We start from the raw sequence: 15,526 nt of genomic DNA on the forward strand, positions 1-15,526 counted from the left end.
CGACGGGCGCGGGCTGCCTGGTATGACGCGGCTCTGCTCGGCGGGCAGCGCTTATGCGGCGTTTCAGGAGGCAGGCAGTAAACCGCGATGCAGGGGAGATCGCCGGACCTGGCGAAGCTCCCGTTGCTGGGGAGATAAAGGAAGCAAATGTTCAGTGCAACAGGAGAAAAAGCTGCAGTGCAGAGGCTGGGATGAGGACTTCCCCTGAGCAGCAAGTCATTTTATCACATCTCTGGTCATCCCTGCAGGGAAGTTAGGACTTGCATTTTTTAAATGGTGGGCTGGATGTGCATTTAAAAACTCAAAAGGCTCAGATCCACCTTTCTTCCCTCTGAACAAAAAATAAATAAACAAACTGAGGAGGAAATGTGTGCTTTTGTAAGGATTGATGGGGCAGTAACTTTCCCCACACTTGTGTATCACTGTATTTAGGCAAGCTTGAGATGCAAGGTTTCTTCTTGCTGTTTTTGTAAATTTTATGACATACTTTTTAGTGGAGTTCTTTTAGTACAGGAAAGAAAGCAGCATGTACATTCCAATTAGAAATGAGACTAGCTATTTTAAATGTAAAAGGTATCTTGTAAGCTAGTTTAAGTGTACACTGGGCTATTTAAGAAATTTTCAGTTGGTGTCAAATTTATAATGTGTAGCCAATTTTACTGTAGTTATGTCCCCCCTTCTAAAATATATCTTCTTAAAAAAACCCCGTAGTCTTTTGAAGAAAAGATGCTCAAATGTTTTCATAAGCAGGTCAGTTCTTTCATGGACTGTATTATTTCCATCTTTTGGTCACAAAACTACTGCCACTCCTCTTACCCCCCCCCCCCCCCCCCCCACCCCACCACCACCCCCCCCCCCGGCTTAATACCACATAATATCCTTGCAGTGATCAAGTCCTTTCTCTAATTGGAAAGTTAATATTGAGAAAGTATTTTGCCTGTCTCCATGCAGTTGATCAACAGAAAATATTAGCCAGAATCATACTAGCAGCCAGGCACTGCTCCTTGTTGCACTGCAGTATAGAGACCATTTGCATAACAAGTAGTACAAAATTTACAATCTCTTTTGGGTTTGCTGAGAACTAGTTGCCCAAGTAATGGATTTGCCCTACATATTTGCCTTGTAGGAAATTAACACTTCCTTTTAACTCTGAAGGAAAAATCCCTCTTATAACTGAGAAGAGTCAGAATGCTGTACTTGCAGCAGCGTGATAGCCCAAGCTCTCCTGAGCCTACTTGTGGTAGCTCATTGATGGCAGATGCAGCATCTTCTGTGCTTCTGCATTGCAGGATTCAAATTGTGCAAATGGCTTTGTGCCAGCACTTAAAAATATAGGTCATCCATTTCACTCTTATGTGGAAGTCCAGTCACTAAATGATTGGTAATTATATTATGTTAGTGTCTTTATTTTTTGCACATGTGACCTGGAACAGTTCTACTTTTTTTATTCATTGATAAAAGTTGTTTAATATTTGTGTAGTTTCTGTTGCACCATCAAAATTGGCTGGCACACTTTTGAGTGCCACATCCAAGTGATATTTCCACAGCACTGAAGACAAAGAGATCCTTCCATGCAACTTCAGTCTTGTTTTAAACTAGGAAAATTTCTGCAGAAACTTAAACTCCTGATCTGATTCTTTTTTTTTTTTTTTAGCTAATGGAAATAACTTTGTTTTAAATTGCATGTCTGTACATATACACACACATTCATTTAATTTATTTACTGATGTAAACCAGTGCAGCAACACGTCATAGACAAGACTGTTTGGCTTTTAGGTGAGGAATAGAGGACACCAATGTTTATATTGTTAATATTCCATCCTGGCATAATTAATGACTATTATTGGCAAGACATGTCACTTCCCAGTCAGGAAAGCAAAAATGTTTCTTTTACTGGTATTTATTTTTTTTAGAATAATAATGTTGGTACTGGAGTCCAAGACTCCTTTTTATTTTTTAGCACTATTAGAGTTTACTACCTTTTATACAATATATTTAATACCTTAATGTTTACATATTTATCTTGTCACATCTTCTATGAAAATAAAGCATTTTGTAAGATTTACACATGCACACCTTAAAAAATAGTTGTCTTGTTTTTTACCTTAAGATCACTATTTCTTTGATTTTCAGGTTCTAAATGGTTTTTCCTGGCTTGGTATTTTCTTACCCTACTATAAACTTGTTACTATTGCAGCATCCCAGCTTCCCAACTTTGGTGAATTATTCATAAAAATGTCATAATGTAGTTATCCAAATACATTTATTTTTATTGCTTATACAAAAAAAAAAATAAATATATATATTGGAATATGAATTTTTTTTTTAATCTTCTTCCCTCAGGGTCATGAGCCTAAAGAGCCTGAACAACTGAGAAAGCTGTTCATTGGAGGCTTGAGTTTTGAAACGACAGATGATAGTTTAAGAGAACACTTTGAAAAATGGGGCACACTAACAGACTGTGTGGTAAGCTTATGACCTTTAACTTTTTGGAGGAGCATAAGCAGTTAATTTTGTTAGGTAATACAGTGACTCTTGCATTATTATAGGTGATGAGAGACCCACAAACAAAACGTTCCAGAGGTTTTGGCTTTGTGACTTACTCCTGTGTGGAGGAGGTAGATGCTGCAATGAGTGCTCGACCACATAAAGTTGATGGGCGTGTGGTTGAACCAAAGAGAGCAGTTTCTAGAGAGGTAGGCTTAATACCTTGCTGAACCAGGTACAACTCATGAAATTGCAAAATGTAAGATAATAAACATAATGTCTGCTCTTGTAGGATTCTGTAAAACCTGGTGCACACCTAACAGTAAAGAAAATATTTGTTGGTGGAATTAAAGAAGATACAGAGGAGTATAACTTAAGAGAATACTTTGAAAAATATGGCAAGATTGAAACCATAGAAGTCATGGAAGACAGGCAAAGTGGAAAGAAGAGAGGCTTTGCTTTTGTGACTTTTGATGATCATGATACAGTTGATAAAATTGTTGGTAAGTAATCAGTAGAAAACCATGGACAGACTGTTTCTAAGTTGCATATACCTGAATAATGCATGGAATAATATGCAAGTAGTTGGTTGTGAAGGGAGACTTAGTCTTGCATCTAGTAAACCTTACAAAATTTGCCATTCCTTTCTCTAGGTTGTGTACTTGTGCCTCACTGCTCTGATGGTGGAGTTGCTTATCATTTTCTTAATTTCAAAATTTCTCAATCTCAAACTTTTTTGTTTTCAGTTCAGAAATACCATACTATAAATGGACATAACTGTGAAGTGAAAAAGGCACTCTCAAAACAGGAGATGCAGACTGCTAGCTCACAAAGAGGTAAATGTGGGGTGGTCCTCTTCCTTCTGTATTAAAGGAAAAATTCTTTCAATTTAATCAGTGCAAAATGTTTTTGTAGGTCGTGGTGGTGGCTCGGGCAACTTCATGGGTCGTGGAAATTTTGGAGGTGGTGGTGGAAACTTTGGCAGAGGAGGAAATTTTGGTGGCAGAGGTAATTCCTTTGAATTCCCAAAAATGTGTTTTGCTGCACCTTGTGGCGCTAACACCTGGCTTGTTTTCTGTTTATTAAAATGGGGGGTTTTATTCCTAATGCAGGAGGCTATGGTGGCGGTGGCGGTGGTGGTGGCGGCGGGAGCAGAGGAAGCTTTGGGGGTGGAGATGGCTACAATGGATTTGGTGATGGTAAGTGAAGGCTTTTAATGCAAGACCCTTACAGTAATTGTTTACTTACTATGTGTATTATGTTAAAAGCAAATACTTCAAAATTGGAGGTAAACAAGCTGTATTAAAATGAGTAGAAACAGATTCAAATCCAAATAGGATTTTTAAAAACCTCATAAATGGTACAGCCACATAAGTATACATGATAAATAAAATGGTTAAATGAGTTAACTTTTATTACAGTTGTCTGCTTCTGGCTGAACTTTTGAAAAGTTCATTGCCATAGTGACCTTGGAGTTGTCTTTTAAATATTTCAGATGTAAGAAGCATTTCATAAAACAGTTAATGTTCTGGTAACTTAGATTTAGATAAGCATCCAAAATTAACTGATTGGATTTGTGGAAGTTCTTTTCAATTGTTGTAGATAGAGAAGTGCTATTTAAAGAATATGGGAGGATAGCCTACAGTAAAGTCAGTTTTGATTCTTCATATGCTTGTGCATAGTTGCACAGTTCATCTGTACTATTCATCTGCATAAAAATTAATCCCATACTCAGAGCATCGTGATTTGTCTAACTCTTTGCTTCCGACTTATGTAAGAGCAAAAGGACATCTCTCAATGGTGCAAATGTAACCAAAGCTGTATTATTTGGATCCGATTCTCAACCTCAAGACTCCCTGTTTCAAAAACTAATTTACTTTATTACCATGCTTGCCTCCATACAGACAGGCTGGGGGAGTAGCCAGTCAAGAAAAGCCCGAGACCTGCCTCCATCTGCTTATCCCCTCATGCCTCCTGTAGCACCCCTCAAAAGATTTTCCAGCAACCTAGGGTGCAAGGGCTTCCTGGTTAAGAATCATTCGTTTGGATCGAAAGCTACAAAGCAGATTTCAGGCTAGAACTGTTAGTATAGGTTAGTCAGGAGCATGAAGAGTTATGATCCTTGACTTAAACAAAATTGCATTCGCTGGTATGGGAGGTGGCCTTACCATACTGTGGTATAGAACAGCCACGTAGCCTAACACATGTTAATTTTTTTTGTAGCTCTGACTGAAACAATTCATTTCTAGGTAAATCCACACTTTATTATGGGGAAGACCTGATCATTTTTATTTTATTTTATTTTATTTTTTTAAGGTGGGAACTATGGAGGTGGACCTGGCTATGGTAGTAGAGGGGGTTATGGCGGTGGTGGAGGACCAGGCTATGGAAACCCAGGTGGTGGATATGGTGGTGGAGGAGGAGGATACGATGGTTACAACGAAGGAGGAAATTTTGGTGGTGGTAAGATTTCTATTTTAAGAATAGATGCACATTAACTCTTACTGTTTAACAGACTTAAGTTGCATAGAATCCAAAATTACAGATAAATTCTAAAATTGTTAGGGGATATAGTAAGGTTGGGCCAAAATTAATGGAGCCATGTGATGTGAAAGGGCGAAATATACTGTGCTACAAAAGTACAGCTTCAGTACAAGTTGCATCCATGTTTGCAACTGTGCTGCATTACTATAACTATACCAGCAAAATGCTAGTGTGTAGTGTAGACTTGACTTAACTGTTATGGATCTTACTGATGTCAAGGGAGAGTGGGTCACTCTGTCCATGTAAATAGGCTCTCTGAGGCTTCTGTCTTTGTAGTTATTGTGATAGTGCACGGACTTAAATAATTGGTTTAATTTAATGCAGCCCTTTTTTGTGGATGTCTTTTAAAATTGGAGTATGAATAGTTAAGTAGATAATACATTAATGGCTTTGATTTGACTAGTCCTACACAAGAGCCTTCACTGGCTTTAACTAAACCTTGTAAGAATCCGATCCTAGTTAAGATCAGTGTGTTGTCTGTGTGTGGAGAATAGGCCTATGCACCAGCTTAGTAAAGCAGTTCGTTTAACACGTATTTAATTACTTTCAGTTGGGCCTTTTTAAAAGGTAACTAAACTAGGTCATGAAGTGGGATAGTCAGATGGAGATAAAAGAATCCCTTTCTTCTAGAGGGTAAAAATATTTGACATACTAGAAGTTCATTTTGGTAGCTAACAAGGTTTTCAGCCCAAAGAAATTATGAAGCAGTTCATCTTGTTTAATAGTATCTCTATTTATCTAGCTGTGTTTATTTCCAGTTCTTGGTTAAAACAGTATTTAACTAGTTTAAAACTTTTACTTGGTATTGGAAAAAACAAAGCTGCAGTAAACAGTTCTTCTGTTTTCAAGATGTTCTGAATTAGCCTTAATTGTAGCTTTTCCTTTTGATTTCCCGAAAGAATACAACCTGAGGCCTACTTGTGGAGTTGTCCAGCTTTTGTTTATAAAGTTATTTCTTCAGTAGTGAATGTGAGATGGTTCAATTATATATAGTGTATAAAAATGAAATAAAATCTTTATTTCAGGGAACTATGGTGGCAGTGGAAACTATAATGATTTTGGCAATTATAGTGGACAGCAGCAATCTAACTATGGACCGATGAAAGGAGGTGGCAGCTTTGGTGGCAGGAGCTCAGGCAGTCCCTATGGTGGTAAATATGAATTAATTGGGGGCAAAAATTACAACAAAAATACTTTAAAAATATTACATCTATAACATGTATATTACTGTCTACAGGTGGTTATGGATCTGGAGGGGGAAGTGGTGGCTATGGAGGGCGAAGATTCTAAAAATGTATTATCAGAAATGGGTAGGTATTTGTACATATTTATGTTGATTGTGAAAAATAAACCACTGTTCACTGAGAGTAATAATTTTCTTATCCTGTATTCAACAGGCTACAGTTCTTAGCAGGAGAGAGAGCGAGGAGTTGTCAGGAAAGCTGCAGGTTACTTTGAGACAGTCGTCCCAAATGCATTAGAGGAACTGTAAAATCTGCCACAGAAGGAACGATGATCCATAGTCAGAAAATTTACTGCAGCTTAAACAGGAAACCCTTCTTGTTCAGGACTGTCATAGCCACAGTTTGCAAAAAGTGCAGCTATTGATTAATGCAATGTAGTGTCAATTAGATGTACATTCCTGAGGTCTTCTATCTGTTGTAGCTTTGTCTTTTTTCTTTCTTTTTTTTGTTTGTTTTGTTTCCCATTACATCAGGTATATTGCCCTGTAAATTGTGGTAGTGGTACCAGGAATAAAAAAAACAATTAAGGAATTTTTAACTTTTCAATATTTGTGTAGTTCAGTTTTTCCACATAGTAAAATTTCTTTAACAAAAATAAAGAAATATAGCTTAGGGTGTTTCCTTGTTTAGTTAATAGAGAGATTAATGCGCTTCTGAATTACTATTTTGTATTAATTTAAAGTTAACAATAGAAACACCATCTGATCTGCAGTCTTAAAGGGTCTAGTCTCTAAGTGTGTATGTATATGCAACTGCCATTGACATGAGTTATATATGCACACAGAGGAGACATTTGTATGTTGCAATATAGTTTGTTTAGATGTACAACTAGGATTGAGTTTAATTTAAATTAGTATTTGTGAATTATAGAATTTAAGTTTTACTTTCAAATGAAAATTTCAAATTACTTTGGTTTGTGCATATTTTTTAACTTGCTCTGTATTAGTGCTAGCTCTGCAAAACATAAGGCATAGTAAATATTTTAAACAAAAAATGACTTCAGCCACATTCAAGCTGCCTCATTTGAGATGTATTAAGGGGATACCTGCAGTGTTTGTGCAGATTCTGGGTGAAGAGAAGGGCTTGTTTTTTATACACTCTTCCTTTTTATTACTTTAAAAAAAAAAAAAAAAATGAACTCCCCTACCTGTTACCCTAAAATGGGGGTTTTGGATATAATCTGCAGAGGTGATCAGTTGGCCTGCAGCATTGATTGGGGGAAGGGGGGAGGAGGGAAACTTTCTGTAGCTACAGCCAAGTGCCAGGACAAGATCCATGGTACTCATAAGGCTCCAGTGCCACAAGAATAAACCCAGCATTTTGGCTCGTTCCCATGGCAGTAGCAAATGCCCACAATGCTGGGCTTCTTCCCATGGTGCAAGTGCCCTAGTAGCCCCATAGCTCTTGCCCAGGCATTTGGGCATTGTGGGGGAAAAAGCTGTGGTGACAGGACTTTTCCTGCAGTGCTGCTGCTCTCATTTGGGTGATTGACAGCCAAGTTGGCAAGAGCTGTGGCAGCGTAGGAAAATCTCAGACTGGCAACAGCCAAGCGCCTAAAAATGTCAAGCCTCTTTCTGCCAGGTCCTGGACTGGCATAGGGGAAGGGGAGTCCATGGGTGTGGTCTGGCCTGTGGGCTTGTCTTGCGCTGCTTATTTGCCCACAGGGCCAGACAAGCTTGACACCCCTGCCCTAGAACATACCTCTTTTGGTATATGAATAAAATTGCCATACTTTGGGAGGGTAGCATGGACCTCTTTTGCTCCTTCTTTCCCCCTGATTTTAACTATTTCATTTGACCAAGCTGTCAGAGAGAGAGAGAGAGAGAGAGAGAGAGAGGTATATATTGAAAAACAACTTAATGGCTATATACTTTCTTGCATGCACCATAGGCAACTTTCTGGATACATTCTTCTGACTGGGAGCCAAGGGTAGCACAAGTGTAATCCCTCACAATCCCAGGTAATCCATTGAGAGACTCCTGATGCTGGACAAATTAGCATAGTTCATAAGCACTTACCTTGAGAACCTGTTCAAATAAGGTTTTGAGGTTAAGTGAAAACCTTCTGTCCTCTTTTTTTTTTTTTTTTTTTGTTTGTTTGTTTTATTGGCTGGAAGTGGGATTTTTTTTTTCTGGCTACCACATGATAGCAGACTTGGTACCACTCTGCTTACAGAGTTCATGTTTAGTTTGGTGTGTTCCAATTTTTCATTTGATACACTGGAATGATACAAGCTTTTTAACATAAAGGCCTTAGCAAGTGAGCTCAATCCCTCATTTCTGGACTCCCTACCTGCCACCCTTCCCCCTCCCCAACACCTCCCAAATCCAGGCTTTAGCCTGCCCTTTCAAGCTGATCTGACTTTTCTCTCGACTATTGCCAGGGCATTGCTTTCTTTCAATACAGACTCAGAAGAGTAGGGACACAGTCAGTAGAAGAAAGTCCCAGACATTTGACAGTATGTGGTGCTGGAATTGCTCTCACGTGTTTCACCTCTGGGTCAATGTGCAGTATAAGGTAAATGCAATTCCAGCATAGGAATGGATGTGCAAAGATGTTTATGTTGTGGCTTAAGTTACGATCCAAACTGCTAAAAATTGCAATTAAAGAAGTTGTAGAAAATGCATCAAAGCACATAAGGTGTATTACAAAATCATTTTGAACAATGTTGTCAAACATTGTTATGGGAACATGTTCAGATCTCAGTATGCTGAAACAATGAGCACTGTCAAGGTTGCTAAATGCAATTTTTTTTTTTTTTCATTTGCTTTTAAAGCCTGCTTTTTTGTGTGAAGGTACAACGTAGATCTTAATCTTTAAAAACAGTCCATAATTGTTCACCTCTTATGGATCCATGGAGTAAGACTATTAATTTAAGATGGGGGTTGGAAAGTTATACAATAATGAGGGGTATATGTCTAGTATGTGGGCTTCTTTTTAAGCAACATCTTGGAATTTGTGCATAGTGGGTCAGACTTCAAAAGGTGTTATATTTGGCATCTAACCTTCATTTTGCAAAACTGAACAATTTCTGACTTGCATTAAGCAAATATTTGCCTATAGTAGTCAGACTTGCGCCTGCATCTGAAGGGACCAAATTGGAATGTTGGTAAATGTCCCTTCAGAAAAGTGGATCCAATATTATTGGATTTGTAGAAGGTCTTGACAGTGTTCTTTTTTTAACAGGGTTTCTGTAGCTGCATTGTGACTATGCTTACTTTGAAATTCAGCATGATAATAAAGTTTTATCAATATCTGCTTAAAGGTTGCAACCAAATCTTGAAGTCTGCAAGTGACCTGTTTTGTAGGTGGGTGGGATAGTGTAGTTCTGGTATGCAATGTGGGGAAGTGTAAGCTTTGAGGACAGCAATTAACCAGTTTTAAAGAACCTAGGTATACTTCTTAGCAAAGTATGGATCAAAGACTTAAGACAGGACTTCAGCAGCCTATTGAGTATGGACAAGTCAGCATAATTACAGAATGACAAGGCAGCAGGAGCAACAGCTTCAACTTCCAGAAAAGTGAAGGCATAAGATACTGTGCTGATAGTGAGCAGCTTTCCAAAGGCTAGTTAAATCTGCTTATCACAGCTGAAATATCGAAGAAAGTCTAGCAAGAGTTCTTCACCTTTTGGAACCTCCTTGAGTGATAGCTACTTGAGTTGACTCAAAATCAATAGGTCTAGCATTTAGACCTGAAAGGAAGGGCAATGAGCATAGGTAAGGTTTGCCTTTTAAAATTTTTCTTGAATTAAAGGGTAATGGTTTTCTTAAACAAGGTGAGAGTAACATCTTTAATTTGCAGGTTGAAGGAGAAGCTGTTGCTTGAGAAAATGGGGAATATCTTGAGTGTCCTCTTCATTGTGACGGTTTCTGATTGGGTAAGATTTGTAGCGCACAGCAAAATATCTCGGCACTTTTAATTCTTCCTGGAATCGTTTTTCTTTTTTTAGTAGCTTTGTACTGATGCTGCTTCTTGATAAGAGTAGAAATGTTTTTAGCCCACTTCAGCTGCTGCATCTTGGGTTTTTTAGTCAAGTTTTTTGTCTGCTGGTGTGGGCCTCTATACTTTAAGATTACTGCTGTACTGATATGGGTATAAATTACAATGTACCATAAACTAGCAAACATGCATGCTATAAATTGGTTTAAACAAGATGTTCTCTACTCCTGCCCAAAGTGTATACTAGGGAGTAGAGGAGCAATTCTGAATAATTCACTTTTTAGGACTTAGTCTGTGCATTATTGCAGGTCCACAAAAGCCCTGTACAAACTTAGTTATCAAGCGACAGACTATATGGATGCTGTCAACAGCACAAGACTTTAAAATGTTGACCCAATTCAACTTTTTTTTTTTTTTTTTTTTTTTTTTGTAGGGCCTATTTTTAAGCTAGAAGTAACTTTTTAAGATGCCTTATTTGCATACAGTATGCACTTTTCTGGAAAAGTGGCTGTTAGAAATCTGAGGTGTGCATGTCCTAAAGAAACGGATGGAGCAGAGATTCTGCTCCTGCACAAGGCATACTTGCTTGGCCTGGCCTCCTGAGCCAAGTGGGCAGCCAGTAGCACTTGCCACATCCTGCAGCTAGGGGGTTAACAGAGCAGCCACACACAGTTGTTTTTGTTTTTTGTTCTTTATCCCTCTTCGCTGCTTATTTACCCTACAAAATGATTGTGCTTACTGGTATTCTCAAGGAAAAAAAAATCTTTTTTTCATTCTGCCTTTCAAAACTGAGGTGGCATGTCTTGTTTGGAGGCAGTTCTATGCATATATATATATAGAGAGAGAGAGAGAGAAATGCTGTTTTTATGTGATGACTAGGCAATAAAATAACTTCCACTTCTGTGAGGAGAAGGTTTTTGCAGGAGAGTACTTGGCACTGCTCTTGTTTTTTGGACTGGGGTGTGCCTAGGTAGTGTTTTGGTGTGGGTTTTTGGGGGGGGGAATTCCCCTCCCCCTCAATTATTGAATAAAACAGTAGTTGGGGATGTTTTTATGGTAGTCCCTTTCTGCCTTCTGTGTAGACATTAGTCTGGTACACTATTTAAACAATTCAGTCAGGCGGGCTGTGTCTTTCCTGTAAAGAGCCGTAGTACAAGCTTTACCTTTTAGGCAGTATTAGCTGGACCTAGATTTACATTATTTACAATTTTAAAAGCATTGTGTGTATACATTCATTTGTTTCACTTGAACAGTTTTAGCTGTAAGGTGTGTGTGTGTGTGTGTGTGTTACTGACTTCTTTTTCTTTTCTCTCTTTCTCGTTAATTTCAGGATTTAAATTTTGTAATTTTAGTCCTGTTGGCTTCTAGAATGTAAACTTCTGAAAGTACTGGCATGAATTGCTACAAAAGTTTTAACTTTTGTGTTGTCACACTTGCAGGTTTTTATACATTATATTGCAATTACTGTCCTGGCTTAAATAAAAACAGCATGGAAATCGCTATGGCTGTCTGAACAAATTAGATAACCCATCAGGACAACTTTCTACATCTCAAGCAGAGATGACATTGAAAACAATTTGCTTACTATGTACTGGGCCAAATTGTCTTCAAATACCTGCTGTATTTTTTAGTATACTGTGTGCCTGCTTGTATTTGGTACATAAACTAGTCTTGACTGAGGGCCAGGAATCCTTTCTGAACACTTAAAATCTAATCTAGAAAGTTAGGCTTTTTTAGTTGCTGAAGCCTACTCATAACTTGAGGGGTTAAAATATATGGGTATTGAGGCTTATTTAATCTTGTTAGGCATACACAGTTTCCAGGAAATATTTCAAGTTTTAAGTACCAGCTGCTTTTAACATACCAGTTCTCCAATCTGGTAAAGTAGAAAAGGCCATTTTTTTATTGTAGATTAGTTTTATGGAGAAAGCTGTATACTATGTGATTAAAGTAAAAACCTATCTAATCTGAAAAGCTTTGTAGATTGGTAGCACTTTATTTGGAGAGAGCATCCTTTTAGCTACTTTTGCATATGCTGCCTCCTCCCCCTCCCCCCCCCTTAATTACAATATGTAGAATAAATTATTTTATATAAATGTGCAAAAGCTTTTCCAAGAGTTGCAACAAGTGCTGTTTTCATAGCCAGCACTCTCCATTCTCCAAACAGATTTCTTTAGGGGGCAGGGGCCAACTTGCTGAGTGTTGCTACTGTACTTGTGGCTGCCATGCTTTGAGTTACTTTCTTCCTAGTTCTTAACACTTTTTTCCTTAATTGGATGCTTTTTGGATACAAGGATTGTAGAATGCAATGTAAAAATCTAATTGGTGATTCATTTAATCAAGGATATGCATATTGAGAGACAGCTATAGCTATAAGGCATTAGTTCTTCCTTTGCAGAAATGGGAAACTCGCATTAAATTTGTGTCCATTTTTAAAAACTTCACTTTTTGTGTTTTTAACTTGCATTGAATGAATACATAGTCTGTCCCCATTTTCCCAGCAGGGGTGTGGGTTGATGCAAAGGTGAGACTTGAAATCTGCTTATCAGTAGAAAATGACTAAAAATTAAGGCAAGCTTTAATATTTAAAACTAGATTTCTTAATTCAGAATTGTCCAGTTTACATCATTTTAACAAGAGAAATTATTCTAGTTCGTTTTTTTGATAGTGCACATGTATTATTGACTTGGTGAGTTGTGTATTTTAAGGTACTCTTTTAAAAATACATTCCTATAGAAGAAGCTTTCAATTGGTGATGCAGGTAATCAATCTTGTATTTTTTAAATACATTTTGACAATTTTAATGTGAAGAATGTTCTTTTTGATATCAGTACTTTTTTTTTTTATGTCTGATAAATGTATCTTTCTTTTCCCTCCCCCTCCACTACCTCACTGTGGATCCTGCAGGGTGATATCTTAAAGTAATGCAGGGGAAAAGCAACTGAGGCAAGTATCTCCATCCTAGAAGAAAGACCTTCACCTAAAGGATATCTCTACTTGGAAACAGAAGTTATTGTATAGACCTAAATAACCACAGACCTAAAGGGTACTATTCTTTTTTTTTTTTATATAGTGTTGAATTTTATAACTTCCAGTTAAGTATTAAGCAGCCATGAATGTTGAATGTGACCTCAAATTGTAGTCCATAATGGATTCAATAACTTCTACTTTTTGTAAATTCTCAAATGACTTTTTTATATACACATACAAAAAAATTAAAAGAAATTTCTGAACTGGGTACTTGTGTGTGCTTTTCTAAAGGACCTAGTGTCTAAGAATTCTTAATGTGTGTTTCCATTAGTGATATAGAAGACTGAACAACAAGTCTTTTCAGCTCGGGACCCTTCTGCTACCCACTTTAACAGTTTGATTTTTGTATGTTGAATCAGAAATGCATATTTTTGAATTCCTGGTTAAGTGCTGATGATGGCACTCTTAGCTCTAAAAGCTTTATTCAGGAAATGAACAGCCTATGCATAGGGATTTAGGAACATCATAGCTTAGTAATTCTCAACCAGGTTGCCACAGCACTGTTTACACTGCTAGGTCTGCAAACGTTCTCACAAGCTAAACCCAGAAGTTTCAAATAAAGAATCCATAGGCCACATCCAGACAAACACAGATGTGCAATATGTGGCACCACACATGCAGGCATTCCCTGTGCTGCTACCTTGCAGCATGGAGGCATGTTTTGACCTTTTGAGAGATCCTGGGGTCAAAAAAACCCTGCTCTTTAAAAGTTGGGCAGCGCACATGAGCTGCCTAAAAAGAGGTCTAGCCAGCCAGGCTCCCAGCTGCAGGAGCACTGTGGCTGCAGCTTCTAGAAGCCTCCAGGACCCCAGGTAAGGCTGCTGGGGCCAGCAAGAGAATTTTTTTCCTGTAGTCAAATGCTTAGGTTTTTGTTTTGTCCCTGTGTCGTGTCGTCCCCACCCCCGTCCCCAAGTGTACCTTGAATCTAATGAGTCTGAGATTCAGTGTCATAAAACAAGGTTGTAGTACATTGGGACAGTTTTGTATAAGAAAGCTTTACATTACTCCTGCATACATGCTAACACTTCTGGGGAAGACTTTCAAGTTATATGGCTATTACTAGTGTTTATCACAGACTAATATTTTTACATTGTAAAAAGTGATCTTGGGGTGTTTGTAGGGTGGGTGTGAAACTGCTGATGGAGAAAGCATGGATTTGTCAGTAAAAGGTGCACAAAGAGAAAAGGTACATTGGACTTCAGTTAAACTGGTGCAGGTCTCTCACTTTTTTTGTATGATTTGCACCCTTTTCTAAGTTGGATAGTCCTGCATGAGTAGAAATAGGGTGCACATGTTACCTTGCACAACTTGAAGTAGTTGGGGATGTAACCAGAAGCTTTGGTTAGGCAAGTTTAAAAAAAACAACACAAAACCTGGCAAATCTGTCCTTGTAATTTGTTAAGGAAAAAAATATAACCTATGTAGAAATTTTGGCAAATAAGGGGACTTGAAATGTATGTTCTCTGGGGGTGGGAACCCTAGAGTAACTAACAGGTAGTGCTTTTTCCTGAGGCTACAGCTGTAATTTTAAGCATGCTTTTATTTAGTAGAGATTAAAAATACTGAGTTTAATACTAACAAAAAAAAATAGCCCTGGGGAAACAATAATATTAATTACTGAAGCTTTTTTATTTTTGTAAGGAAATGTTAATTTAGCAGGCAAGTTCTTAAAGTATATGCAACAGTTTTATAACAGCATGCATAGCTGTGATAAGACAGCATTCCATAATGCATTGGGTTGAGTACAGCATTTGAAGCATGCTAGAGCAGGGCTAGGCACTGACAGGTGCCAGAGTGAGGTAGGTGAAGGCATTTTGCTTGTCATGTGTCAGGGTGGACAGTGGGGGAGGGGCCAGGGCTACACTGGCACAACCAGGATCAGGCCCCTTGTGGCTCCCCTGCTGTATTTTCCTGGTGCACCAACATCTTGGAAGTCAAAGTTGTGGATGTTTTTGGCGCACTGCCCAAAAACATTGCCAACCCCTGGGCTGTAACTGCACCTAGTAACTAATTGTTCATAAAAAAAGCTTTTTTCTAACAGTGAGAAGTAAACTTTTCATTACAACAGATTCTCATGATCTTTTTCAAGAAAGAGCTCAAGTCTCTGAAAGGCAGCAGCAGTTACTGGTAAAGCACCACTTATCTGGCTTTGCAACTTCATATTTAAAAAATGCTTGATTTGTATAAGATATGCAAGTAAAGCATTCTAAAGGCTTATGGTTATATTTGCAACCTTGATTCTGACACCAGCATGGTTAAGGTCTGACCACATAATTGAA

General features: G+C 38.1%; 1 protein-coding gene across 8 annotated transcripts in view; it reads left to right on the plus strand.

Moving 5' to 3' along the window:
- HNRNPA3 (heterogeneous nuclear ribonucleoprotein A3) overlaps positions 1–13,450 on the plus strand; it is an 18,975-nt gene extending 5,525 nt beyond the window's left edge. For 5 of the 8 annotated variants that reach the window (XM_025192399.1, XM_025192400.1, XM_025192404.1 and 2 more), the window contains 12 exons: positions 2,344–2,466; positions 2,550–2,696; positions 2,780–2,990; positions 3,234–3,323; positions 3,403–3,495; positions 3,600–3,686; positions 4,804–4,950; positions 6,057–6,182; positions 6,269–6,341; positions 6,429–9,994; positions 10,080–10,155; positions 13,125–13,450. In XM_025192399.1, coding sequence (XP_025048184.1) covers positions 2,344–2,466; positions 2,550–2,696; positions 2,780–2,990; positions 3,234–3,323; positions 3,403–3,495; positions 3,600–3,686; positions 4,804–4,950; positions 6,057–6,182; positions 6,269–6,321 — 1,077 coding nt within the window. In that variant the 3' untranslated portion in view covers positions 6,322–6,341; positions 6,429–9,994; positions 10,080–10,155; positions 13,125–13,450. The remainder of the gene's footprint in view (positions 1–2,343; positions 2,467–2,549; positions 2,697–2,779; positions 2,991–3,233; positions 3,324–3,402; positions 3,496–3,599; positions 3,687–4,803; positions 4,951–6,056; positions 6,183–6,268; positions 6,342–6,428; positions 9,995–10,079; positions 10,156–13,124) is intronic. The other 3 variants (XM_014525972.2, XM_025192405.1, XM_025192403.1) reach the window with 3 other exon arrangements.
- The last annotated feature ends 2,076 nt before the right edge of the window (positions 13,451–15,526 follow it).

This window comes from Alligator sinensis, unplaced genomic scaffold, assembly GCF_000455745.1.
Source record: "Alligator sinensis unplaced genomic scaffold, ASM45574v1 scaffold1304_1, whole genome shotgun sequence".
NCBI classification, from domain to species: domain Eukaryota; kingdom Metazoa; phylum Chordata; order Crocodylia; family Alligatoridae; genus Alligator; species Alligator sinensis.